This window comes from Tenrec ecaudatus, chromosome 7, assembly GCF_050624435.1.
Source record: "Tenrec ecaudatus isolate mTenEca1 chromosome 7, mTenEca1.hap1, whole genome shotgun sequence".
NCBI classification, from domain to species: Eukaryota; Metazoa; Chordata; class Mammalia; order Afrosoricida; family Tenrecidae; genus Tenrec; species Tenrec ecaudatus.
Window position 1 is genome coordinate 7,437,391 of NC_134536.1, and position 27,318 is coordinate 7,464,708.

At 47.8% G+C, this 27,318-nt stretch overlaps 1 protein-coding gene and 1 non-coding gene across 4 annotated transcripts in view; both read left to right on the forward strand.

Moving 5' to 3' along the window:
- PLG (plasminogen) overlaps positions 1–27,318 on the forward strand; it is a 49,540-nt gene that overhangs the window by 13,125 nt on the left and 9,097 nt on the right. Inside the window, exons 6-16 of one of the 3 annotated variants that reach the window (XM_075553863.1) lie at positions 1,461–1,581; positions 3,426–3,544; positions 5,337–5,499; positions 6,308–6,444; positions 10,045–10,053; positions 10,806–10,965; positions 16,882–17,066; positions 19,212–19,360; positions 20,493–20,586; positions 25,078–25,201; positions 27,168–27,242. In XM_075553863.1, coding sequence (XP_075409978.1) covers positions 1,461–1,581; positions 3,426–3,544; positions 5,337–5,499; positions 6,308–6,444; positions 10,045–10,053; positions 10,806–10,965; positions 16,882–17,066; positions 19,212–19,360; positions 20,493–20,586; positions 25,078–25,201; positions 27,168–27,242 — 1,336 coding nt within the window. Of the gene's footprint in view, positions 1–1,460; positions 1,582–3,425; positions 3,545–5,336; positions 5,500–6,307; positions 6,451–10,044; positions 10,054–10,779; positions 10,966–16,881; positions 17,067–19,211; positions 19,361–20,492; positions 20,587–25,077; positions 25,202–27,167; positions 27,243–27,318 lie in introns of all 3 variants that reach the window. The other 2 variants (XM_075553862.1, XM_075553864.1) reach the window with 2 other exon arrangements.
- LOC142454111 (small nucleolar RNA SNORA33) lies at positions 8,011–8,143 on the forward strand. The gene has a single exon (XR_012785635.1). It is a non-coding gene; the product is annotated as a small nucleolar RNA SNORA33 (small nucleolar RNA).

The following is a 27,318-nucleotide window of genomic DNA, read 5'->3' on the forward strand; positions in this document are numbered from 1 at the left end:
TGTACCATCCACACAATTGTTCCTAGGCTTCAGCCCATTGTTGCAGCCACATTTCCCTTATGGACCTGCCCATTTCTGGGGTTTGGCTTAAGTTATGGCTATGAAGATGTTACTCAAAGATGTACAAAGTAAATTCGATGGGAACGTTAGAGACCGACATCTTATCCTTATAGCTTGGACGCAATCTTAAACCAAAAACAAAATTTGAAATTCAATAACGCACTGCCATCAAACCACTGCCAACTCATGACGACCCTATATGGGGCTTCCCGAGGCTATAAACCTTTCATGGGAGCAGATAGTCTCATGTCTCTCTTTAGGAGCGGCTGGTGGGTTTGAACTGCTGAGCTTGACGTGAACAGTCTGCTGAAAAATCACCAAGTTTTATATGGAGCAGACTTTCTTCCTTTTATACTTAGGGCTACATTTTCAGCCCCAAGTGGGGATAAGCGAAGGGCTGGGATGAGTTCACCGTTCCTGCTTGCACAGCAGGGGTGGTTCTGGGTAGCAACACCCCATTTGCTTTATCTATTTGAACCACGGTCGAGTCTCACCTGTCGGTCATTTAGCCCTTACTTCATACATGTATTTCTGAATCGACTATGCCTCTGCTTTTCCTGATGAGCCCACTACAATGAAAATAATATACCACCACATGCTATTTCCATCCAAGTTTGATATTACGAACCAATGTTTCCATTTTCCCATAATTCAAGGAAACAAAAACCAGCCTGCCACGAGTCGCAACAATGTAACCAAGCGGAGTCCTGCCGCTTTCCAGGAATATTGTTCTCTAATGAGGTCATTGAGATACACAGACATGCCAGCCTTGACAGCTGAGGACAATGCCAGCGTCGTTGGCCGTCAACCACGTGATGAGAATCACTTCATAGCCCGTTACTGAAACAAAACTGCACGACAGTTAGGGAGAACCTCAGACTTTAGAGAATTCTTGTGCACCCATCCCACCTCCAAGGCCCAGGGATCCTAGTTTGAGGACCCAGTAGGGTAGAATTTCTGAAGATAGCTACGACTATAACAGTTGAAGGGAGATGGATGGAAGTATGGTGTTTATGAGTTGGGCAGCTAACTGCAAGGGTGGGAAGTTTGAAACTACCAGCCGCTCTTAGGGAGAAAGATGAGGCTTTCCACTTCCTGAAAGTTTCAGTCTCAGAAACCCAGAGACAGCTAGCTCTACCCTGTCTTCCAGGCTCGCCATGGGTCAGGGCTGGCTTCGGCAGCGAGTTTTGAGTACTTGGAAACAAGAATGGCGCTCTGGGTTGTGCAAGAGAGTTTGCAGTTTTTACTATCAGCACCAGTAGTGGCAGGTGGAAACTACACAAGGACAAGTGGCCATGATTTTTGGCCATGGTTTCGGGTGGGATCTAGCCATTGTACCACCTTTTTGCTTCATCCATGTCTCTTTCTCCCTCTCCTCTCTTCTTCCCCTCCCTGTCCAGAGGAATGCATGCATTGTAGTGGAGAAAATTACCAGGGCAAAATTTCCAGGACCATGTCCGGACTTGACTGCCAGGCTTGGAACTCTCAGAGCCCACATGCTCATGGATACATTCCCTCCAAGTAAGTCTCAGTGGGGCCTAGGGAAAGAGACATTGAGGACAATAGGCTGCAAACCACTAGGCCAGCAGTTCGAAGCCACAAGCCACTCTCTGGGGGGAAAAGGAGGCTTTTTACTCCTGTGAAGAGTTACGGTCTTGGAAACTCACAGAGGCAGTTCTACCCTGTCCTATAGTGTCACTGTGAGTTGGCATTGACTCGATGGCGGTGAGCTTGTGGTGGATAGTCCTCTCGGACATCGTAATTCTGCCCATATTCTGGCAGGACTCAGAAGTAAATACACTGGAGACTTTTGGACATCAGGGTGAGCACGCTCCGACTGAAGGCAGCTCACGCGTTCCCTTCCTGCCACTCAAAGCATGCTCCAGACCCGGCAGCATCCACGTCCCGAGAGCCTGTTAGAGATGAGGCGTCTTCGTCCCACCGAGTCTGGGGCTGCAGCTTTCCTGGTGCGCATCTTAAACGTTGAGACACACGGAGGCATCACTCGTGTTTCCCCCAGATATTCCCGTCTCCTCTTCCTCCTCTGTGGAGCAGGGAGGTGCTGGCTTCCTAACCTATGGGGAGGGCAGCCTGTGGCTCCGGGAGTCTCCTGACGCTTGGTGTGTTTGTGAGTGTGCTCTTCCGCAGGGAGGACAAAGAAGTGCCTTCTACAGGAACACGGGCTCCTGCCCCGGAAGGCACTGATGGTTCTTAGGCTAAGGTTTTCTTTATGCCCCCATCTCACGCTCACTGTCCTCTCAGTGCACCCACTCGGCGCCCGCTCCTGGTTTTTCACTTCATTCTCTGGTCAGTGAAGCGAGGACCAGATAGAGCGTCTAAGAACCGCAGAGCAGTGAGTACACTGCAGTCCTACCGGACCGTTGCCGCTCCTATCCCAAATAGCTGGTATGACACACCGAAACTCACTGCCGTCGAGTGGATGATGACGTATAGAGACCCTATAGGACAGTGCAGAGCTGTCTCTGCATTTCCAAGATGGCAACTGTTTACTGGAACAGAAATCCCTGTCTTTCTCCTGTGGTTTTGAACTCACCACGGGGTTCTCAATCAACACCCAGTGGCTGTGGCCTTCCTTTCAAAGAGAAATCTTTGAACACAGCGACTCGGGTGAAGGGGAAAGCAGAAACGAATGCCCGAGTGAGCGTGGAAAGAAAACCAAATCAGAAGCAAAGACAAAAGCAGCAAAGGCCCCAGGACCCTGCTGGAGCTCATTCCTCTTCCAGGAAGGTAGGAGAAGAGGCCTGCTCTGGCCACTGTGGCTGCTCTGTCCATCCTGACCAGGGACATGCATCTCAGACAGGGACATGGGACCAGCCCCGAGGCCCCAGCCCTGGCGTGTAACTGAATTGTTCCAGAGAAAGGTTAAAGGAGGCTCACCCCAGGCTCTATCCAGGGACAGTGCTCACGACATGCCCCGCAGCCCTCTCAGTGTACACAGGCTCCAAGGTAACCGAAGAGAAGCTAGTGGACCAGAGGGCCATTCCTAGGCTGGGAAAGTGTCCACCTGCTGGTGCCACTGTGAACTGGATGGCTGTCTTTTGTCAGTGAGATTTTTTAAAAAGAAACTGCTTCTGTGCCGTTGAGTGATTGGCCTTTCTGTCCTTCAAGATGGCCGAGCCTGTTCAGTGATGTTTGCATGCGTCTTCCACAGTTAGAAAAAGTCCTCAGCCTGCTGAGTGAGTCACTTTAAACAGGGCAGCCCAGGGCCAGGCCATCCAGTTACCTGTCTGGGCACCAGCCTGTGCCCGACACGCTGCAGGGCTTGCTGCTGCTGCCTGGAGAAGACAGATCCTCACTGGTGAACACCAGGGCCAAGTGCTATTCCATCCCTGTGTCCCATTCAGGTTCCCCAGAAAGAACCTGAAGATGAACTACTGCCGTAACCCTGATGGGGAGCCCCGCCCCTGGTGCTTCACCACGGACCCCAATAAGCGCTGGGAGTTCTGTAACATCTCCCGCTGCAGTGAGTATGGCCATTCCCGGGAGGCAGGGGTTTGGAAGGCGTGGCTCTTGGAATGAAGGAAAAGACATTTGTTCCTGGGTAATGTGACTCAAAGGCCAAAAATAAGGCCAGGTGATCTGCTGTTGTTGTTGTTGGGTGCCATTGAGTCGATTCTAACTCGCGGCAGCCCTGTGCACAACAGAACAAAACGCTGCCCGAGCTTGCGCCATCTGCCCAGCCATTGCCACCTCTGTACCAGTCCATCTCATTGAGGGACCCATTTGGGGGTCGAATGACCAACTTTCACAGGGATCACCCGATTCATAACAGGAGCAAAATGACAGTGATGAAGTAGCAACGAAAATAATGTTATGGTTGGGGGGGGGGCGGTCCCCACCACACGAGGAACTGTATGAAAGGGTGCCGGCATGAGGAAGGTTGAGAACCGCTGGCCTACATCTTATCAAGCCTGCTGTCCTTGGTAAAGGACAGTGCCTCCAGATGACAGGCTCCAAGCCATGAGACGAAATTGCACCGTCCTCACTTGTGAGCGGTGTTCTGATAGTGCTTCTTCCAGGGCAGGTCTGCTCATTCTTCTGGAAGTCTGCGGTAGACTTCATGTTCCTTGCCAGGCGCGTCATGCCGCGGCATCAGTGCTTCGTTGCTCTTCCCGAGTTACTGTCCATCAACATTACCGCCTGGGAAACCCGCGGAGGGAGTTTCCACCCCACCCCGTAGCGTGACAAGGACTCGATAGCACTTAACACTACCTCGCCTGCCAGTGGTGCGGACGTTAGTGTCCCATGATGCAAACGGTTAACCCCCATGGGCGTAACCCAAAGGCTGGCTGTCTAGTCCACCCGGACGTACTTGGGATGCCAGCGCTGGTGATTTACATCTGTAACGTCCACCACTAAAGCACTCTGTGTCAGAGGTGACTTGGTAGCAGCTGTCTTCATTGGTAACTGTCGATAACGGATGAGAATGGCCAGTGTTTCATCCTGCTCTCTCTAGTAGAGACTCTGGACCCTCGGGGCTCTCTGGAGGACTGCTAGGTGCCAGCTCTGGGATGGCACCTCTGGTGTTCTACTTTTCACTGGTTCTCAGGGAACCGAGACCCAGGCTTTCTGGTCCCTGGGCTTTGCCACCAACCCGAGTTCTTCTGAGCTATTGCTCTGTCACCAGAAGCATTTTTGGATGCCTTGTTTCTCATGATGTCTCCCCTCCCCCAAACCACTTCACTGGGAGCTAATACAGATATCATATTGTAATCACATCGAGCAGTAGTGCACAAGTGCTACCACAATCAGTTTCCAAATACTCGCTTCCTTCGTGAACGTCTATCAGCTCATCATGCACCCCCCACCCCAGGAAGGCTTATTCTGCTTGCTGTCTCTATAGGTTCATCCATCCTGGGTTTCATGTACTGAAAACCAGAAAAACTTGGAACAAAAACTCAGGAGGGTTGCGCCCAACAAAAAAATCACATAGGAGACAAACCCTAATATGGAAACAAGACAAGACAAAACAAAAACCTCCCCCAAACACAGAAGTATTTCTCCCCTGTGGCGGGTAGAGCATGAGGGGAAGAGTCCATGGGGAGAAGAAGACAGGGCAAACCTGGGAGGGACTGTTGGAAGTTGTATGATATCCTTTCTGTGCGCATGTGAAGCGAGGGTCTGACCTACGCAGCACAGGTGAGAAGGCCGGGAAGGCCGTAGGGGATGGATTTTCTCCCTCTGCTCAGATGACGGTGCCTTTGGGGAGTGACACGGCCATGGAGATTCACTATAATTTATTTTCCCTCTTCAAGCAACACCCCCACCATCATCCGGCCCAACCTATCAGTGTCTGAATGGAAGAGGTGAGAACTATCGAGGCAATGTGGCTGTGACTGTATCCGGGCACACCTGTCAGCACTGGAGTTCACAGACTCCTCACAAACACGACAGGACCCCAGAGAACTTTCCCTGCAAGTAAGTGTCCCTGCTGCTCTCACTCTCTGTCTCGCCTGGCCTTAGTTGAAGTGACGATATGAACCCAGCATGAAAGAATTCTGGAATTCAAAGTCTGTCCCAGGCAAGGGGCATGAACTATAGCATGGATTTTCCTCTCATGATGGTTCTCAAAGTGTGACTCCCAAGACCAGAGTGTCAGCGTCACTCGGGTTTCCTTAGAATGCTGATCCTTGGCCCTGTCTGGACCTTTGAATCAGGCCCAGAGCTCAACGCACAGGAATCTCCAGGAACCACCACTGTATAACACTTCCCATGCATAGCTGGGAGCTATGGTTCCAGAAGGCAGGACCTGCATAGAAAATAGCCATCTGTATATTCAGCATGTAGTACACTGCCCAACTCATAGCAAAGCAAGGGAAAAGAGTTTGCTCGATTACACGAAGTCAAGGAATACTTTCCAACCTGTCACCCAAGAGAAGAATCTAGGCCATAATTCTGCGGAATCCTGCTCTGCTCAGGCCTCCCCCGGTTGTGTAATCCTAGACCTCAGGCTCCAACGTATTTAGGCTGCCATCCTCTTTTCGGTGTTTCCGCCGGCAGTTGACAACATTTGTACTGCAGCCCCCAGTGCAGGATGAAGATGTAGGTAGCTACTCTTGCAGCCCCCTGGGCCTCTCAGTACTCCTCAGGGTTCCGTATCGTCCACCCTGGGAAACACTGCCCAAACGCCCATCCAACATCACCGCCAACAGCCATGTGGGTGCCTCGTTTCTCTAGGTAGCCTTTTTTGGAAACCTCAAGTGTTAATCATGTTTTTTCCTCCCAGAAATCTGGAGGAAAACTATTGCCGTAACCCGGATGGAGAAACTTCCCCTTGGTGCTACACAACGGACAGTGAAACCAGGTGGGAATACTGCAAGGTACCAGCCTGTGAGCCGTCTGCATCGTCCACAGAGGCAATAAGTAAGCAAGAATAACAAGCACTTACTTTGACCCCTGATTTGTCTCCTGCAGTGGGGCACCGCCATTTCTTTCTGTAGTGGCCAGAGAGCATGCTCTGTGTACTTTCAACGTTGTCAAAGGTTGTTTTCTGGCTCAGCGTTGAGCCCATTGTGAGAATGTTCTCCATGCAGGTCCTCCTGATGCGGAGTGGTGTGTTCTATAACGGTCAATTAGGTCAAGAGATGGTTAGCGGGATTTTTCTCTTCTGTTTTCTGACAGTTCTTCTAGCTCCTTGCCCTATAAATGAGAGATGACGTCTCCCACTATTTCACCTTTTCAGGTTCTATTTTGAAGATCTATTAGGTACATACTCATTTAATATTGGCTGATCCCCTCATGAAATGACCCCTTTATCACTGGACATTGAAAAAGGAAGATCAAAGAAGAATCGATGTGTTTGAGTTGTGGGGCTGGAGAAGAATGTTGAAAGTACCATGGGCTGCTAAAAGGACAACCCGATCGGTCCTGGAAGAAGTCAGTCCAGAGCGCTCTTTAGAGGCGAGGATGGCAAGACTTCGTCTTACATACTCTGGACATGTCAGGAGAGACCATCCTGGAGAAGGACAGCATGCTTGGTAAAGCAGAAGGGCAGCGAAGAGAGGAAGGTGCGCAAGGAGATGGATGGACACAGTGGCTGTAACAATGGGCTCAAGCTTCGGAACAATTGTGAGAATGGAGCAGGACCGGGCAGGGTTTCAGTCTGCTGCGCATAAGGTCCCCATGGGTCCGAACCAACTCCATGGCACTGAGCGCACGCAAGAGTGTGTCTCATCAGCTCTGGGGCTACTCTCGCTCGGAAGGCGGCTTTGTTGTTCAGTGTCATCGATTTACAGTAACCCATGCGCACAGAACGTCGCCTGGTCCTCCTCCAGCCTGGCGATCTTTGCTCCGTTGGAGCGCGCTGTTGTAGCCCCTACGGCAATTCATCTCTTTGAGGATCTTCCTCGTTTTCTCCATCTTCTGCCAAGTATGAAGTCCTGCCAACAAGTCCAAAGTACGCTAGACAATCTCACCAGCGTGGAGTCTGAGGACTATTCTGAGGAAGATTTGTTTGTTCCCCGGGAAGTCCGTAGTGTCTTCAATACTCTTCGCCAATCCACGAGAGCCATGGAACTTCTTTTCGGCAGTACGTGTATGATGAAGTCTTTCTCAGCCGTTCCCATGGGAGTATTTAGACCATTTATGATTAATGTTGGATTTAAACCTGCCATCTAGTTAGCTTCTCTTTGTTCTGCTTGAACCTCAGCCCCCTTTTCTGCCGTCACTTGAATTATTTCTATGTCTGTAACAGTTACCATCTGGGAATGCACCCCCCTGCCGTCCCACCCCCCTGGGGCAGAGGGTGGGTCTGTCTTATTCTATAGGGCTGCGGTGAGTAGGAATCGATTCAGCAGCGGTGATTTGCTTGCTAGTGAAGTCTATTTTTAGTATTTTAGTAGTTTTTCTAAAGTTGGAAATATCCATCATTAATTTACACCGTCCACCTTCAAGTCAGTCTTCTATTTCATGGATAATGTAAGAATGGTGAAGCCAGCGTTGATTCTGCTTACTTGCGTGTGTTTCTGCAGAAACTTAGAAAAAGCTGGCAATAACAGTAAAGCCATGTTACAGGCCTTAAGGATAATTGAGATCATTAAGGTCCCTGAAAGTGGCTACGTTAACTTTTATGACTAAAATAAATCGTTGATATGATCAAAGTCTACATGGTTCTAAGCAAACTTTTTGTTTTTAAAGAATTAAAATTTTAAATTTTAAAGTAGAATAATGACCACAGTCCCGTCGCTGTTGCTTCAGTTGTTGCAGGTGTGTTCCCAAGGGTTGTGCTATTGTTCTCAAAGCCTTTCCTTCATGATGTTGTGAATCTCACAGAAACTATTTTTGGTTTTTTGGCCCGAGCAGTTGGTCATCTTTTAAAGTAATTATAAAATTTAAAAATATCCCTTACACTTTCCTGTATTTTTAAAAATTGTGTCTGGGGTGCTCCGTTCTCATTGTGTGGATCTGGATTTCTATCTGCTGTCACATCCCTTCTGTCAGGAATCATTTCAACCTTTCTTACCGCACAGGCCTCCTGGGACTGATTTCTTTCCATTTATGTATGACCCAAGATACCTTAAATTTGTTGCTTTCAGTTAAAATAATAATAATTTTATTTCTGGATTGACAGTGTTTTGTTTTGTTTCCATTCATCATTTTAGAATTGTTACTTCATTACCCTCTGAATTGCTTCTGACCAAAAATACTACCTATATTCCTCTTTATTTAATGCTTGTTTTTTTTTTCTTTTAAGACTTTCTCTCAAATGAGTAAGTATCTCCAATCCATCCGTCCCGTTGTGAGAAAACAATATGGAATTCTGTTTCCCAAAAGATTCTGGTCTTAGAAACCCTGTGGGGCAGCCTGACCCTGTCCTAGAGGGCAGCGAGGAGCTGGAATCAGCTCGATGACCTTGGGATTTTCATTCATTTTATAAAATTCCTAGCCAGTATCCCTTCATACATTTCTCTTTCCTTTCCCGTTCTCTTCTTCATTTGGGATGCGGATGCTGTCTCACATCTTTCGCATTCCTGTGCTGACATTTGAGCCGTCTCTGCATTTTGTCTATAGTGGGTAGCGCTGTGATGAGTCTGGATGTGCACAAACCTAATCGTGTTGCAGCTCTTAATTCTTGATGAAATGTATTCAGTGGAGGGATTGCGAGGTCCTATGGAATGTCTACCCACAACTTGTTGAGGAAGCCCTGCCCTGTGTGCACCGTGGCTGTGCCACCTAACAGCCTCACCAGCCACAAATGAGGTCTCCAGTGATCCATACTCTTGCCAACACCAATTGCCTACGATTTCGAAATTTACTATCAATGCCGTGGTGAGGTGCTATCTCATTGGTGTCTTGATCTGAATCTCATGAATGGCTAATGATTGTGAAAAACATTTTTCGACTGTCTTCTTTTTGTTCATGTTATCTGCCCATTTAAAAATGGGGTGTTTTGTCATTTTCTTGTTGAGGTGTTGAGGTTTTCTATACATGTTAGAGGTGAATTCCTTGTCCAGTATGTCAAGGCCATTGCCCAAACAAAAAACAAACCATTTCCCAGTCTGTGGGTTCTCTTTCTACTCTTTGGTGAAATCCGCTGATGCACATTCGGGTCTAATTTTCAGGAGGTCCCAGTCATCTATTTTGTCTTTTGCTGCATGTGTTTTTTCACTATGTTTCATAGTTGATTTAGGCCATGTTTATAAGGCCCTTAAATTTGTCCCCATTTTTTGGTTGTTGGTGGTGAACTTTACAGAGCTAGGTTGTACGTTTAGGTCTTCGATCCATCTTGAGTCTGTTTTTGTATCAGGTGTGTTTCATTCCCCTGAAAATAGCCTCTTCTTCTTTCTGTGTGTTGCTCAGCAATTGGGCCCATGTAGTCGACAGTTGAACTGAACGTGCGTTTTGCTGTTGCAAACTTACATGCTCCACAGACATCACCCCTTCCGCAACAGGCTGCTGCGTAGGGGAGGGCTGGGTTGCTGAGGAGTTTCCTTAGGGCTCCTATCCCCCCGAGCACTCCTTGAGTGCCTACACGTAGGAGGATTCCAGACCCCCCCATCTGAGCCCAATGGTCCTCCAGCCACAGTCTCAGGCCGCCTCTTTGCCCTTGGGCTTGGAAGACAAAGACTTCTCAGTGCTCTTTCCCATCTTACCCATGGAGCCGACGCTTCCCTGTCTCCGTGGTGGGTCTTGAGTTGGAAGAAGTAATTGGCTCAGGCTTTGTGTCAGGGCAGGATCCTGGGCACAATAGGGTTTCCGGCCCCTCTTCCAAGGAAATAAAGTTTTTGCCTCCAATGGTCCATCTGTCCTGGATGATTCCACAGCAGCTTATGATTTTGCTTTGTCTGAGCCAAGGCCCCAGGGAAATGTGTAAGAGTTTCAGGTCTGTCTTCCCCTGGCAGCCAATGACCACCTGCAGTCTGTACCTAGTGGCTCCCTCCACATTGCTTCCATGCCACCCCTGGGGAGCTGTGAAAATAAGCTCACATAATTTCTGAGTGCAATTTCTAAGAGTCAGTCAGCACTCTCTTCTGTTTGTTTCCTCCTGAGTTTTGAGTTAAGCACTTCTGAGGGACACTAGGTCATTAACGTCCTAGAATGCTTTGGATCTACTGCTTCATTTGCATGCCCACCTGCCTACCAATACAGAAAAGAGCACAGTGGTAGGTCCCCGGGAATACTGCACTGTTCATATCATACGGGACACGCTGTCGTGTAATGTCACACGTTCCATGCTTCCCCGTCCCAGCCTTTCCTCAGGCTGACTTCTTCTCTTTCCATTTCAGTGCCCCCCGAGCAGACGCCTGTGGTCCAGGAGTGCTACCAGGGCAACGGGGAGAGTTATCGAGGCACTTCATCCACCACGATCACAGGGAAGAAGTGCCAACCTTGGTCATCGATGTCACCACACTATCATAAGAAGACCCCAGAAAACTTCCCAAATGCGTATGTCTTTGATTTTAACCAGAAAAGAAGCAACATCCAACTCCTATTTCTGTTAAGAGAGCTGCGCTTTACGTTCACTTCTTAGTACCGACTTTCTCTTGGCTCCAGGGTGAGAGCCTAGTGTCTTAGGCCCCTGGCTTTTGAGCAAAGTGTCTGAAAGGCGAGAATGTAGAGCTGGCTTTATTTCCTGAGGAGTTCTTCCAAGGCACGTAGGGCGGGTGGAGGGCGTGAGGTCCAACTGGTGGACAACTAAAGAGAAGAAAAGGACTTAAGGCCCAGAAGGTCCACCTTCCTCAACACCAGGTGAACATCATGCAGTCGCTCAACTAGGAATTTCATCTTTCTAATCTCGAATGATTGAAGTGAAGCTGGGGTTTGGCATTTATGTTCGTGGGTGGTGTGTGTATGTGTGTGTGCGTACTGACTGCACAGATACACTGGATCTTGAACTCTGGTCATCTGAAGGGATAACGTTACAAGAATATGAAGAAGCAAATCCGGAAGGCAGATGAGAGTCAGGAAGCCTGCTGATACTGATAGGTAAGACGGACAGGTAGATGGGCAGAGACGAAGTGTGACCAGACCAGGCTTTATACCATAAGCCACTGTAATATACAGGGGAAAATGCTTTCAGGAGATAGACAATGAACATCACAGGACCGAGACTTCTTAGAGAGGGAAACATAGGAGGTCAGGCTCACAGTGATCTCACCTTGCTTTCTGGAGACTGTCTATGGATGCAACGCAAGGAAATGAAGTTGGAGCAGGTCTCCCACGTCTCGCTGAGTTGAGGCAGCAGAGAGCAGAGCGTAGGGTTTCTGAAGTGTCTGGAATTGGATGGGCAATGAAGCAATGAGAAAGGATCTGTGTTAATGAGAAGGAGCTAATAAATCTGCAGAGAGGTCTCCTTTACGACCCTGGATGAATACAGAGCTGCATGCACACACATATAGAGGTTCCACCGTGTTGTATCAACAACTACCGGAGAATTAGTAACATCTTCTCTGTCCATATTTGTGCCAAATGGCTCATAACCAGAATAAGAGCCCTGATGGCACAAGGGTTATTTGTTGGGCTGCTAGTGGCAAGGTCAGGAGTTCAAAACTGTCTGAGGAAGAAAGCTGAGGCTTTTTCCTCCCACGAAGAGTCACAGACTTGGAAGCCCACGGCGGCAGTTCTACCCTGTCCTAACAAGCTTGCTGTGAGTCAGACTCAACTCCATGAGTGCGACCAGTGAGTCAGAATTCAGAATCAACTTGATAGCAGTGAGTTTGGCTCCCTCCCACCTTCCGCCCATCATTTAGTTGTTAGCTCAGAGAAGAACCAATGCATTTGCATTGGGTTATTGGTGAAGAACATTGACTATGCCACAGACCACCGGAAGAAGGAGCAAATGTGTTTGAGAAGAAGTAGAGCCCAACTGCTCTTTAGAAGTGAGGATGACGAGACGTTGTCTCACCTACCTTGGACATGTTTCTCCAGTCCCTGGGGAAGGGTATTATGTTTCATAAGGTGGAGCATCAGCGACAGAGAGATAAAGCCTCAATAAGAGAGATAAAGACATAATGCCTGCGACCAGGGGCTCAGACACAGGGAAGATAGTGAGGATGGTGCCAGGTTGGGTAGGGTTTTGTCCTGTGGTACACAGGGCCACTCTGAGTCAGGGCCGATCCAGTGGTACCCACCAATCACCACCACCACCACCAATCACCACCACCACCACCACCACCAGCACACCACCACCACCACCACCACTCAATTATAAGAGAACAAACAACCAAGTAAAAAATTACTTAGCATCTCACAAGGGAAGAGATAGGAATGGCCAATAAGCACATACAACAGGCTCAAGGTCTTTAGCCATCTAGGAAATAAGGATTAAAGAGACACATAAAAAGCAGTTGCTGAGATACACTGCACACCCAGTGGAAATGGCTCCTATGAGGAAACAGACAGCAGCAAGGAGCCCTAAGGATGTGGAGCAATTGGAACGCCCAGGCACCGAGAGTTCCACACACGCATCACTCTCACTCAGCGAGCGTGCAAAATGGTCCAACCAGTGTGAAAGCAGTCTGTTGGTGGTGTTTTAAATGAAATTAAGCAAGCACTCACTGTGTCCGCTTGAGATTCTCCTCTTGAATATTCACTGAAGGAAATAAAGACCTACGTCTACACAAAGATCGGTGGGACGATTCTTAAAGCTTTGTTCCTAAGAACCCCAAATTGGCAGCAACTTCAATTTCTGTGGGTCAACAATTTGTGTATATTCATGCAGAACAATGCTGTTCATCAATAAAAGAAATAATCAACTGGTACCCCAAAGTAGGATGCTAAAACCCTTATATTCAGTGAGAGAAGCCAGATGCCAAAGAGGACATGCAGCATGAGTCAATTCATATGGGGGCTATTGACGAGGCAGCCCTAATTCATGGTGAATGGAATCAAAAGTATAATTAGACAGTGACACAAGGGAACTTTTTCTTTTCTTCTAAAAATTATTTTATTGGGGGCTCATACAACTCTTAACACCATCCATCCATCCATCCATCCATCCATCCATCCATCCATCCATCCATCCATCCATCCATTGTGTCAAGCACATTTGTATATTTGTTGCCCTCCTCATTCTCAAAACTTTTGCTTTCTGCTTGAGCCCTTGGGATCAGCTCCTCATTTTTTCCCCTCCCTTAACTCCCCCTCCCCCCCCAACGAACTCTTTGAGGCGATGGAAATGCTCTATGTCATGAGAGGAGTGTGAGCTACATGGGTACGGCCTTCATCAAAATTCATCAAGCAAAGCACTGCAGATATAGGCATTGAATTGTATGTATACTTCAAGTTAAAAATAGAGGTGGGTTTATTTCAAACCTACTTTTTTGACATGTCCAGTTGCTTGGAAATCATCTGAGCGACTTCCTCCAACTGTGGGCCTAGCCTGAGATTTGGCTACTTCCCTATAGCGGCTTTACGGAGGTGGATTCCCATCGTACATAATGTGCTTCAGGTGTTCTGACAGCAGCAGGCCATGGATCTAAATTTTAAAGGGATTCTAAGGCCAAACCCTGGCTTGTCTGTCCTACTGTGGTGGCTTCTGGGTTTCTGTGATGAGAGAAGCTATGTCACTAGTATTTCAAAACTAACAAGGTCACTCGGCATGAACAGCAGAGCTTCCAGACTAAGTACGGACTACAAAGAAGGAATAGGCTGTCCACATCCGAGGGATTAGTCACTGAGAGCATCATGGAGGGCAGCAGAACCTTGTCAGACACTGAAAGCTTCACGAACGGCAGCAGAACTTTGTCAGAGCCAGTGCCAGAAGATGAGTCCTTCAGGCTAGTAGGCATTCAAAATATGATTGAGGAATAGCTGCCTTCTCAGAGCAGAGCCGATCATAATACTGTGGAACGGAGCAAAGCTTTCAGGACCGTCCTCTGTTGATGGGGCACAACTCAAAATGAGAAGAAACAGCTGCGAACATCTGTTCAAAATTGGAACTTGGAATGTATGAAGTGTGAATCTGGGAAAACTGGAAGGCGTCAACAGTGAAATGGAATGCATAAAGATCAATATCCTAAGCTTTAATGAATTGAAATGGACTGGTATTGGCCATTTTGAATCAGAAAGTCATATGGTTTCCTATGCTGAGAATGATAAATTTAAGAGGAATGGTGTCACAGTCATCATCAAAAAGGACATTCCATTATCTGTCCTGAAGTATGATGCTGTCTGTGATAAGATAATATCTATCTCCATACAAGGAAATCCAGTCAATGCAACTCTTATTCAAGTTTATGCATCAATCCCTAAAGCTAGTAATGGAGAAATGGAAGAATTTTACCAATGTTTTCCGTCAGAAACTGATCAAACACACAATCAAGATGTATTGCTAATCATTGGCAATCAGAAAGCAAAAGTTGGAAACAAACAGGAAGGGACAGTAGTTGGAAAATATAGCTTTGATGATAAAATGAAGCTGGAGATCCAATGATAAATAGTAAGACAGATGATTGACTTCATTGCAAATACGTTCTTCCATACTCTAAAGGCTACTCTATACATGGACATCTCCAGATGGAATACACAGAAATAAATTGGACTACATCTGTGGGAAGACTCGATGGAGAAGCGCAGGCTCAATATTAGCAGCTTAAACAAGGTCAAAGGCTGACCATGGATTTACCATCAATTGCTCATATGTAAGTTCATGTTGAATCTGAAGAAAATTAACACAAACCCATCGGAACCACAATACGACCTTGGAACATCTGAATTTTGCGACTATCTCAGGAACAGAACACGAATGACAGAAGACTTGATGAGTTGTGAAAGGGCATTAAGAAAAGAATACACTAAGAGAGGAAAAGGTCATTAAAAAGACAGGATAGAAACAAGTCAAAGTGGGTGTCACAAGAGACTCTGAAACTTGCTCTTAACCATAGAGTAGCTAAAGCATATGGAAGAAATGATGAAGTCAAAGAGATGAACAGACATTTTCAAAGGGAAGCTCAAGAAGATAAAACATTATAATGAAATGCACAAAGATCTGGAGTTAGACAACTACCTCACAATTGTTCCTATGCCTGAACCCACTGTTGCAGCCACTGTGTCAGTCTGTCTCATTGAGGGATGTGATAGTTAGGTTTATTGTGCCAACCTGGCCAATAGGAACATGTGGAGTTAATCAGGTTACAGTTTGATCGAAGGGCAAAGAGATAAATGGTTCTGCAAGGCCTGCCCCCCTTTCTCTTGTTCTCTGGTGATTGGAGCATGCTGGAGCATGCTGCTGTTTCAGTTAGTTCTCTGCCTCAGTGTGTGAGCTACACTACATGTGGGACAGCCAACCCGTGGATCATGTCACTAGAGCTTGAGGCTCCTTCGAGACCTGCTTTGCCACACTGCTGGTGCACATATCGCTTGAGCTTGAGACTGGTGGATCCTGTTACCTTGTATTGCTTGTGTTCCATATGCCATCTGGGCCTGCTTTGCTAAGAACCTGAGCTACTGACTGCTGATGATCCACCCTGCTGCTTGCTGCCTGTGGGCAGCCTCTGCTTGCCTTGCCCGAGAGAGCACTCTGCTGTCACCTTCCTTGACCTTGGACCACTGACCCCTCTTTACTGCTGTGTGCACTAATTAGCTGTATATTCCTTCTCACTGTATAAACCTATCCATATATATATAAAATCATATGTGTCCTGATTTCATTTCTATAGAGAACCCTGCCTAACACACATACCATATCTTCTTTGAGGAAATATGCTTTATTTTTAAGGCATACTTTTGGGTATTCCTAGAAAGAGAGACAGGCATACAGATTTTTTTATGTGACCAGAATATAATCTTAAATATACTTCAAAATCCAAGGGTTTGGGTTATTCTAAGGGACTGTGTTTGATATAGTGTCAAAGGGCAGCATTCAGATACTTTCTCTCACACACATCATTTATCTCAGTTTTTACATGTAACATCTATTGCTTTGGACTTTTTATAAAAAATATAACCTATCTTTGAGATGGATCTGTTTGAAATCCAGGGACCATTGGTACTCGTGACCCAGGTATTGTACCTTTAAAAGAAGCATTTCCAAGTCACTTGTTAATACTTGAGGAGCCCTGGTGGCATCATGCTTATGTGGTGGGCTGCTACTGCAAGGTCAGCAGTTTGAAACCACCAGCTGCTCTGTTGGGGAAAGACTAGACTTTCCACTCATGTAAAGAGTTACAGTCTCAGAAACCTACAAGGGTGGTTCTACTCTGCCCCGACAGGGTTGCTACAGGGCAGAACGGACTCAATGGCAATGAGTTTGTTTGGTTGTTAGCACTTCTTTGTTGGAACAAAGCACTTTTTGTTGGGCACCCCTGAAGGTTCTCCCCATCTCCTGACCCACATTGTGTGTGTGTGTGTGTCTGTTTACAGCGACTTGATCATGAACTACTGCAGGAATCCAGATAAGGATGAAAAACCCTGGTGCTATACCATTGACCCCGAAGTCCGATGGGAATACTGTAATCTGAAGAAATGCTCAGCGACAGGAGGGAGTGCGCCATTCATTCCTTTCGTGCCCCAGTTGCCAAATGTTCAGGCTCCTGTAGAAGAACCAGGTAAGAAGTCTGTGCCCATAGGTTTGGTATTACTTTGGCACACAGAAGCATAGATGGAAAATCTTTTTAAAAAATCATTTTATTAGGGGCGCATACAACTCTTACCACAATCCATACATACATCAATTGTGTAAAGCACATTTGTACATTCATTGCCCTCATTGTTCTCAAAACAGTTGTTCTCCACCTAAGCCCTTGGCATCAGTTCTTCATTTTCCCCACTCCCTCTCTGCTCCCCCCTCCCTCATGAACCCTTGATAATTTATAAATTATTATTTTGTCATATCTTACACTGTCTGACGTCTCCCTTCACCCACTTTTCTGTTGTCCGTCCCCCAGAGAGGAGGTTATACGTAAATCCTTGTAATCGGTTCCCCCTTTCCACCCCACCCTCCCAGTATGGCCACTCTCAGCACTGGTCCTGATGGGATCATCCGCCCTGGATTCCCTGTGTCCAGATGGAAAATCTTAATGATGCAGCAGGTCTTCGTCGACATTATCTTACTCAAGAGCTAGTTGAGGACAGGTGGCACGAGGGGAGGTCTGGGAGCCATTTCTGTGTCTGCTGGTGTCAGGCACAGGGCCTATTTCTCTAGGACTTGAAAACAAACTGGTTTTGAGGGATACTATTTTGAGCCTGGGTAGATTAAGAGGTTCATAACGATGGTGCAAGGAGCCCTGGTGGTGATGTGGTTAAAGCCAAGAGGTCAACTTGTCAAACCCACCAGGCACGTCCTCTGTGGGAGATAGATAACCTGGTCAGTTTCTGTAAAGCCAATCCCCTCGGGAAGCCAATGGAACCACCCAACTCTGTCCTGTGGGTCTCATCAATTGGCACAGACTGAAGAGCCATGGGGTGTTTTCTGGAATGATGGCACGTGCTGAATGGGTAATTCAAGAAAAGCAAGTCACTGCCTGATTTCTGGAGGATTAGAAATGACTCATTTGGTTTGGAATAGTCTGGCTTAGAAGGGCTAGTGCAATAATTCCAACGATGTTCTCCAACACACAGTTGAGTTTAGAGCTCAGCAGGGTTATCCAGCCTGAATGTCAGAAATTGATTGTCATCTAAGATGGGAGGCACCACTTCTCTTCTGCTTTCCGGACCCTTGGTTCCCAACTCAAACTTCTCAGCACCTGGCCCTGCGGCTGGGAGGTGGCTGTGTAGCAGTGCCTTTCCCCACGGCATGGGGAGAGGACCCAGAGAGGGACCTGCTCTAGAATGACCACTCAGGGGTCCTACAATTTACCAACCACACTCGAGCAACACAAGATACTCCAGACAATAATAATGGAAGCTGAGCTCCTAGCTGGGGTTGAGGCCTCTACGGCTCCACAGTGTACCTGCCAACGTAGGCACCTCCTCCCCAAGTGGGAGGCCCTCCCCTGGCCTTCCTCTGGCACAGGGTGGACTCGCCTCTGCTTCCTCTTCCCTGCTGAGTCTGGGCAGACCAGGTGTCCCATCTAAGTGTTCCTCACAGAGAAGACTTGTGATGATCCAGCATGGTCTCTCATAGGCACCATGCGTATTGGTGCCTGGAGGACTCACACTCCCTGGTTTTGCTCACATACATCCTCACCCCCGGGCGGAGAAGTCCAGGCTCTGCGGGTTGGATTTTAGAAATGGCCATCAACTCTGCTCTGCCGGGCCTCCATATGGGATACACAAGAAGTTCTCTTGGGGGGCTTTATGGAAGCCCCCATTCCCTAGGTGTGAGATGAGGGATAAACTACCTATATTATTCCTCTCACCTCAGAGCAGGGCTCTAGCTTTTTCTAACAGTCTTTCCATCTGCACTTAGAACGAATGAGATGCTCGAGTCACAGAATTGTTTGTAGCAGGTCCAATCCATCCTCACGAGCATTCTGTCTTGCTTATGGTAGTGCCCCAGCAGAGAATTACAGGCTGACATCCTGCCACCTTTGCAAGGGTTTTTAAGCCAATAAGCTTTTCTCCGTCTCTCCCTCCCCCGCCACCACCCCGTTGGGTCTTCTTAAAGTAAGTAGGGTTACTCGTGACAGTCACATTCCAGTGTTCAGATGGATCTGACCACCGAGTCGCTCTTCCTAGAGAAACCCAAAGCCATTGGCAGTATCTCTCCCTCCAAGCAACCACCCCTCACCCGCTCTTCCTTGTCCCTGCAGACTGCATGTTTGGCAATGGCAAAAGTTATCGTGGCAAGAAGGCGACCACGGCTACGGGCACCCCGTGTCAGGAGTGGGCAGCCCAGGAGCCCCACGAGCACACCATTTTCACTCCGGAGACAAATCCGCAGGCAGGGCTGGAGAAAAACGTAAGGCACTTTGACGTGGGCTCTTTTTCACCTCCTGCTGACCAATCTGTACAGGCGGACTTGGTAAATGAAAGTATGTGATGCTATCTATTCATTTAAAGTTCATAATATTTAGCATTACACAACATTTTAGATATTGAGTTTGACGTATCAGAAGGGTCGCTTGGGTGGGTCAGTATGACACTCTGCTGCATCATTTGTCTTAACATCTGATGTTGACTTTCTAAGAACTTTTGGACTATTTTTATATTTATTACTGAGATAATGCATTCATGAATATGGAATTTATACTCAGTTCAGGTTCCCATTAAATTGATGAGTATCCATAGAGATAGGTATACTAGACAAAGCCTTTCCAGATTAGAAGGCTTAGAAGAAAATGAATTTGAGTATATATTTGTCTCATTAAATGGACAAAAGCTACCATAAACGGTAGGAGTTAAATGCAAACCGTTTCTGTAATTTCCATTGAGGAAATCAACATATGTCAAAATGGCGCCTCCCGGAAACCTAGTGTTCATGATGCTTTGGGTTGATTAATGACATTTTAGTTGGCTTCTCCTCGAAACAAAGGTTTCTGATGGGGCCATGGGGACTATACACAGGAGGGTCCCCTGGCTCCCCCATGCTCTTGGGTGGCTTACTCTGGGGGATGTGTAGAGGGCAGGAAAAGAAGATACCAGCATGGAATGCACCCGAGCTCCGGAAGTGACCATCCCTGGACCAACAAGCAAATAGCTCCATCAGGTAGAAAGTTGCTGCAGAAGGGCAGGGACCCGGCTGGTCAACAGCATCTCACCGTCTTCTCCTGCTGAGAGCCCCGTAGGCCTCCACAATGTCTGGAGGGGTGGGCCAGCTTATATATCAGCTACCTCAGGACCCCTTGGGGCTACCACTTTCTGTCCATGGGCAGCCTCGTAGTGTGAGCTCCTTTGGAGGAAGGGGACATGACCAATGGCCCCACTGGGATTCGGAGGTTTTACAATTGCCCTCAAGATACCTGTGCCAACCCCCCCTCACAAAAGGAAGACAGCCTTTCCTCTTGTAGGGACAGAATCACTGGCCTGGGCCCACCTTCCCCTCTCTCCTGGCGGCATGGTGACTGGGCTCATGCACATCTGTCTATTTCCAGTACTGCCGCAACCCTGATGGCGATGTCAATGGTCCTTGGTGCTACACAACGAACCCAAGGAAGCTTTTTGACTACTGTGATGTCCCTCTGTGTGGTATGTTGCTTGCCTTTTTGTAAGGGACCAAACCCATCTGCTGTTGGCAAGTCCATTCTGAGTCGTGGGGAGCTGGCAGGACAGAGTAGGACTGCCCCCAGCCCAGGGTTTCCAAGGCTGTAGATCTCCAGAGAAGCACACTGCTATACCTTCCTCTTGCCGAGGCGCTGGGCTCCCACCTGGATTTTAGGAGTAGCAGCCGAGCACTGGGCCACTGGACCACAGGGCATCCCTCTTTGAAAAGAAACTGCTTCTCAAATATAGGCAGTGATCCTCTCCTGAATGTGGGGCTACAGAAGAGGCCGTGTGAACCGAGCCTTCAAGGGAGGCGGTGGCTGCCCAGTGAGGGGACTCTCGAACCTGTCAACTTTGGGGTCCTACTTGCTAGAAGCCTCCTAACTCAAAAACGCACTGCCATGAAATCGATGCCAATTCATGGCAACCCTATAGCACAGGGTAGAAATGCCCCTGTGAGTTTCTGAGACTGTAACTCTTTACGGCAGTAGAAAGTCTGGTCTTTCTCCTTTGGCACGGATGGTGGTTTTGAACTGCTGAGATTGCAGTTAGCAGCCCAGTTCATAACCACTATGCCACCAGGGCTCCAGTGAAGGGACATTTAAGAGCCTCCACAGAGCAAGGATAGCGGTGATCTGATCAGCCTTGCGTGGCTCTAATTAGCTCTCCAAAGTTCAGTTTGGAACAGACATTTGTAGCTAGCAACACAGCAGCTTCAAAGTAAGAAAACACAATAACACGGAACAGTGATACATAGAAAGGTATACAGTAAACCTCTAAGTTGTCAGCCTAAGAGTCCGGTGAACAGTACAGCAGAGTCCCAGTTTCCCTTCTCCCAAGATGACTAAGCACTGAGCATCTCCTGACTTCACACCTTAGAGAAGCGTGCCTGGTCGCTTTCACTGTGCTCTGAGACTCTTCTGAGGCACAGAAGGCTTGAACCAGGAAAGGGGAGATGGCATCCACTCCTAAAAGATCGGGATACCAAATCTCGAAAAGAATAAGTCCCTTGGATTTGGAACTGATATTACTTTCTGCCGATCAGCCCTTTGGCAGAATTTGCCGTGGGTCACAGGAAAATGGTCTCAGCGGCTGTTTTGTTTGGTCCGGTTGCATGTGGCGGTGTCTGCAGAGGGGCCGAGCGCTGGAGGAGAGAAATGTGTGCTGCCGAGCGATTAGACCGTGCTGGCAGAGCATTTGCCCAGGCAGTTTGGTGGAATGGTTGAGAGCGTGCATTTGGGCCACTGTTGAGTGAGCAGGAGAGAGCAAGGTGAGGGAAGGCGGATAGGAGCAGCTGGGCTTGGCTGCTGTGATTGTACAAGGGCTTTGCGTCCTCTGGGCTTGCTGTAAGACGTTGTGAGGTGCCACTGAGTTGGGTCCGACTCAAAGCGACCCTCTTCACCGCAGACGGAAACACTGCCTGGCCCGGCTCCCTCCTCACCATGCTTCCTGAGCCAGAGCCCACGGTCGCAGCCATGCTGTCCTGCCATCTCCTCAAAGGCCTTCCTCTTTTTAGCTGCCCCTCCACTTTACCAAGTACGATGTCCTTCTCCAGGGACAGGTCTCCCCGACACCATGCACAACATATGTAAGACGAAGCCTTGCCACCCTTGCCTCCAACGAGCATCCTCCTGGCCGTACTTCGTTCAGGATTGGTTCGTTTGTCCCTTCAGCCGTCCGTGGGACATTCTTCGCCAGCACTCTAATCCAAATGCATCGATTCTGGAGTTTGCATGAATTTATAGCGGTCTCCAATGGGTGCTTTTGGATGCTCTGCAAACGTTCTCTTGGTGCCTGGTCCCCACCCCTCCCCTCTCTTTCCCCCTTGACTGCCTCTTCTCCTTTGGCTGGTGACTCAGGAGCCTCCAACTGCCAGGTTTCTCCAGCCTTCACAGGCTTCCTGTTCACAGGATTATCCTGAAGTTGAGCCTTAACTTGAGTTCCCGTCATGAGTCTACAGCCGTGCCTGGGATCCCCTACAACTCCCATTTAAAGTCCTCTGATGGAGCGTCAAGCCTGGGGCTCCCCCTTCAGCAGGAAAAGACCTCCAACTTCAAATGACCCCACTGAAACCCTTCTTGCCACGCGTGTAGTTCGCCTCACACGCTACCATCATGGTGGTGGTGAAGCTCACAGTCCCCTGGACACTTATTTTAAAGTTGCCCTCTTCCTTATTTGCCTTCTCTCACTGATCTTGAAGAATGGGGTACCCTGGCGTCTTCACCATGGGTAAGGAGACAAGAATTGTAGGACCAGAACTTGAACTGGTTCATTTCGGTTTGATTCCTTCCTGCACATTTGCATCTGCACCCCAGCTAGACTGAATCAGAATCTCCATTTTAACAAGATTCCTAGGCAATCCTTATGTGTCCTGAGCAATCTGGTTAAGATGTGGATTCTGCTATGGTGACTTGTCTTACTCCAGGAGCACTGTGGTGGAGGGCTTACTCCATGGTCGGCTAACAGGGTCAGCAGTTCGAAAGCACCAGCTGCCTCGTGGGAGAAAGACAGGGCTTTCCACTCCTGTAAGGAATCAGTCTCAAACTCACAGGGGCAGTTCTACCCTGTCCTGTAGGCCCCTATCTGTTGGTATTGACTCAATGGCAGGGGGTTTGGTTTTGTGTGTGTGTGTCTTACTCCCCCCTTGAGCAAGTTTGGAGCTTCGATAGAATCATCCAATTAAACATTCATTTTCTATTCTTCCTCACTCGGATGTGAAGCTTAGAAACTGGTTTTATTTGGATCGTTTTAGAATGAGGCATCTTTTAAAGCTGGCTTGTTTGCCTTTTGTCCTCTCTTTCTTTGAAGGTTTCATTGTTTGGTGTATGAGAAATTTTGAAATTTGTTTATTTTTTTGACCATCTTATTTATTGTACTTTGAGTGAAAGTTTACAGAGCATATTAACTTCCCACTCAGCAATTTAAACACAGTTGGTTTAGTGACATTGGTTGCAGCCCTCCTCACTGTAAGAGCACTCTTTTAATTCACACCTCCCCTCCCTCATCCCCCTGCCCCCTGCCAACACCCCCCCCCCCTTTCCCGGGGTTGTTTCCCTTCACTCATCCTTCTTACCTCTTCTTGCCGTCTGGACTTTTGTCCTTTGACAAATGTTACCCTCTGGGTCTTGCCAGGTCGGCTGCTATAAGAAGCAGGCTTTCCTCGGGCATTATTGTTCACGTCATAGGCCTGCCTACTGTCTGGCTTCCGCCGTTGGTGCACCAGTGTGTCGTACAGTGGTGTCTTGTATTGGAATGACGCTGGAAGCAATGCCACTGATAGTTCAAGTACCAGGAGGGTCAACCATGGTGGACAGAAGTCCCAGAGTTTCCAGGCTAAGACATGAGGATAAAGGATCTGGCAAACCACATCTCAAGTCAGTGGCCAGCTCTTTCCCTTCAGTGGACCACAGATGCTAGGATCTCTGTAACAGCTGTACACAGGGTCATGGATTCACTTTTGGCTTCTCAATTCTGTTCCATTCGTCGGTGTCTGGTGTTGTACCAGTGCCGTGCTGTTTTGACTATGGTAGCTCTGTAGTAGGCTTGGTGATCAAGAAGTGTGAAGCCTGCTACTTTCTTTTCCTTCCTTAATAGTTCTTTACTTATCCAGAGTATCTTTCTTTTCTGTGTAAAGCAAGTGATTCATTTCTTCCCCATGGCTTGTAAGGATATTAATGGAATCTGGATTGGAATTTCATTAAAACTGCAGATTATTTTGGGTAGTATTAGCATTTTTACCATCTTAAATCTTCACCTGCATGAGCATGGTATGTTCTCCCAGATTTTGTGTATTTAAATGAGAAAATTTCTTAAAATTTCCAAGCCTTTACATTATTTTTAATTTACAAAGAAAACTCATCGACTAAAAAGAATCATTGCTTAACCTTTAAGCTACACATGTGTTTCTTTAAGGAGTCCAGAGGGATGTAAAAGCTGGCTGAGAGAAGCAGCATTTCAACTTAGGCGAGTTGTTCTTGCTACATCCAATAACACACACCTACACAACATGTACACACACACAGTCATAGTGATAAATATCCTCAGTGCCTTTCCATAGGGATGGCCAAGTACAGTTTTTAGGAATCTTTACCTTGTTTAGATAAGGATGGTGATAGGAATGATGATTTGGTGTTCTGCACATAACACGAAGAGTCAGAATAACAATTTTGTTAATAAACGTCATCCCAGAAAGAACTTATCCTAATTTCTCATACCAATTTATTCATCACTCCCCAACAAAATAATAGCAAAGTATTTATATTTTTCTGAAAATAGAGGGTCGTGTGATGTCTACCACCACTTTTAAACTTAGAGAAGTCTCCCCCCCCAAAAAAAAATGCTTGTGTTTACAATTTAGTTTGGCCTCAGAAGGTTCATTCCCAGTGCTTTGGTTGTGAGATGTTCTCTGGTCCTGAATTACTTGATTACTGCTACCTTTGGCTCTTCCAATGTGACCCCCCCCGCTTTGATCCACAGCAACCTCCTCCTTATATGACTGCGGGAAGCCCAAGGTGGAACCCAAGAAGTGTCCTGGAAGGGTGGTAGGTGGGTGTGTGGCCAATCCACATTCCTGGCCCTGGCAAGTCAGTCTCCGGACAAGGTAAGCCCATAACAAGACACAAAGTATCCCAGCTTCCCAAGTGAAACCCTCACATCCGTGGGGAGCTCCGGCACTCCGGAGGCGAATGCCCTCCTCTCTCTGCTGCTCCCAGGGAGGAAATGACACGATACAAAAAAATGCAATAGTGTTGTTTTAGGTCCTCTGCATTGAAAGTTGCCAGAATCTTCTTGTTCTGTGCCACCGTTAGGAAAACCTGAAGATACAGCACTCTATGCCCAACCCAGTGTTGCTGAAGGAGTGCAGAAGGCGCTGTGTGTGTGTGTGTTCCCCATATCCATAATTCTGCTGTCAGAGGAAAAGGGTGGGGCAGGTTAAAGAAATGTGACATATTAGGAGAGAGATGCAATCGACGATCGACAGTCCATCACAGATAAAATCCCCAATCCAAACCTGTGGCCCTCGGGCTTTGCTGGGTGATGTCTTCATTCGCCTGCTCTCCCAAGTCCAAAGTCTGCTTCAGAGAGGCTCACACCATTGGGATGGAGCCACCACTTGCCCAAGCCATCTGTAAATAAAGTCAATCATTTAGAGACCATCTCCTCAAAAGTAAGTTTTCTTAGGTACCATCCGCAAACACCCAAGCTGTACGGCTATTCAGGGCTGCATTTCACTCCCTGAAGGTAGATCCATCAGATTGTTCATAACCCAACCTAACCCAACCCAACCCAACCCAACCCAACCCAACCCAACCCAACCAATCCAAACCAACCCAACCCAACCCAACCCAACCCAACCCAACCCAACCCAACCCAACCAATCCAAACCAAACCAATCCAAACCAACCCAACCCAACCCAACCAAACCAAACCAATCCAAACCAAACCAACCCAACCCAACACAACACAACCCATCCAAACCAAACCAACCCAACTCAACCCAACCCAACCAATCCAAACCAATCCAATCCAATCCAAACCAACCCAACCCAACCCAACCAAACCAAACCAATCCAAACCAAACCAACCCAACCCAACACAACACAACCCATCCAAACCAAACCAACCCAACTCAACCCAACCCAACCAATCCAAACCAATCCAATCCAATCCAAACCAACCCAACCCAACCCAACCCAACCAATCCAAACCAATCCAATCCAAACCAACCCAACCCAATGCAACCCAACCCAACCCAACCAATCCAACCCAACCCAACCAACCAAACCCAACCCAACCAATCCAAACCAAGCCAAAAGAAAAATCCCTGAAATCAAACTCATGGATTCTGACTCATAGTCACCCTATAGGACAAAGCAGAACTGCCCCTATGGGTTTCCAGAATGTAACTCTTTATGGGAGAAGAATGCCTCATTTTCCCCCTCTTACTGAGTGGCTGGTAGTTTTGAACCTCATGGCTAGCAGCCTTGGTGGTGGAGGGGCAATGCATCGGGCTGCTAACTGCTAGGCTGGCAGTTTGAAACTGTCAGCTGCTCCTTTGGATACGGATGAGCCTGTCCTATTCCTGTAAAGGCTACAGTCTCGGAGACCCACAGGGGCAGCTCTACCCTGTCCTGCAGGGTTGCTGTGAGTCGGATATCAGTCCGATGGCCATGAGCTAGAGACTATTCACAGGTCTTGTCAAATAAGAACAGTCAAGGAAGCTGAGAGAGGAAGCTCCTTGGCTGGACACATCTGTTGGGGTATAGGGTTCATGGGCCACAGCTGTTCTGTTCTCCCATGAACATGATGAGCCTGAGAGGTCTCTCCAAGAAGCCATCTCAGAGACTGGTATGAATGCCGTCCCCCCACCCCCCCGCCAGGAAAACCCATCACGGAAGCACCACTCAGAGTTCCCGCTCTGCTGATGCAGGGCTGCTACTCTTTGTTGTGGTGCCAGGGCAGGAGGGAGATGTCGAAATGGAATGAACAATTGTTTCTGGCTTCTGTAGAGTGGGGCAGAACGACTGTCGTATAGAAACCAGCACCCTGACATTTCTCTCCTCCAGGTTTGGAATGCACTTTTGTGGAGGCACTTTACTGGCCCCGCAGTGGGTTTTGACGGCTGCCCACTGCTTGGAAAGGTATGTGCAGAGCCTGAGAGACAGGAAGACTAGTCTTAAGAACTTCTTCCCTCTTCCTGTCTTGGCTTCCTCCTTC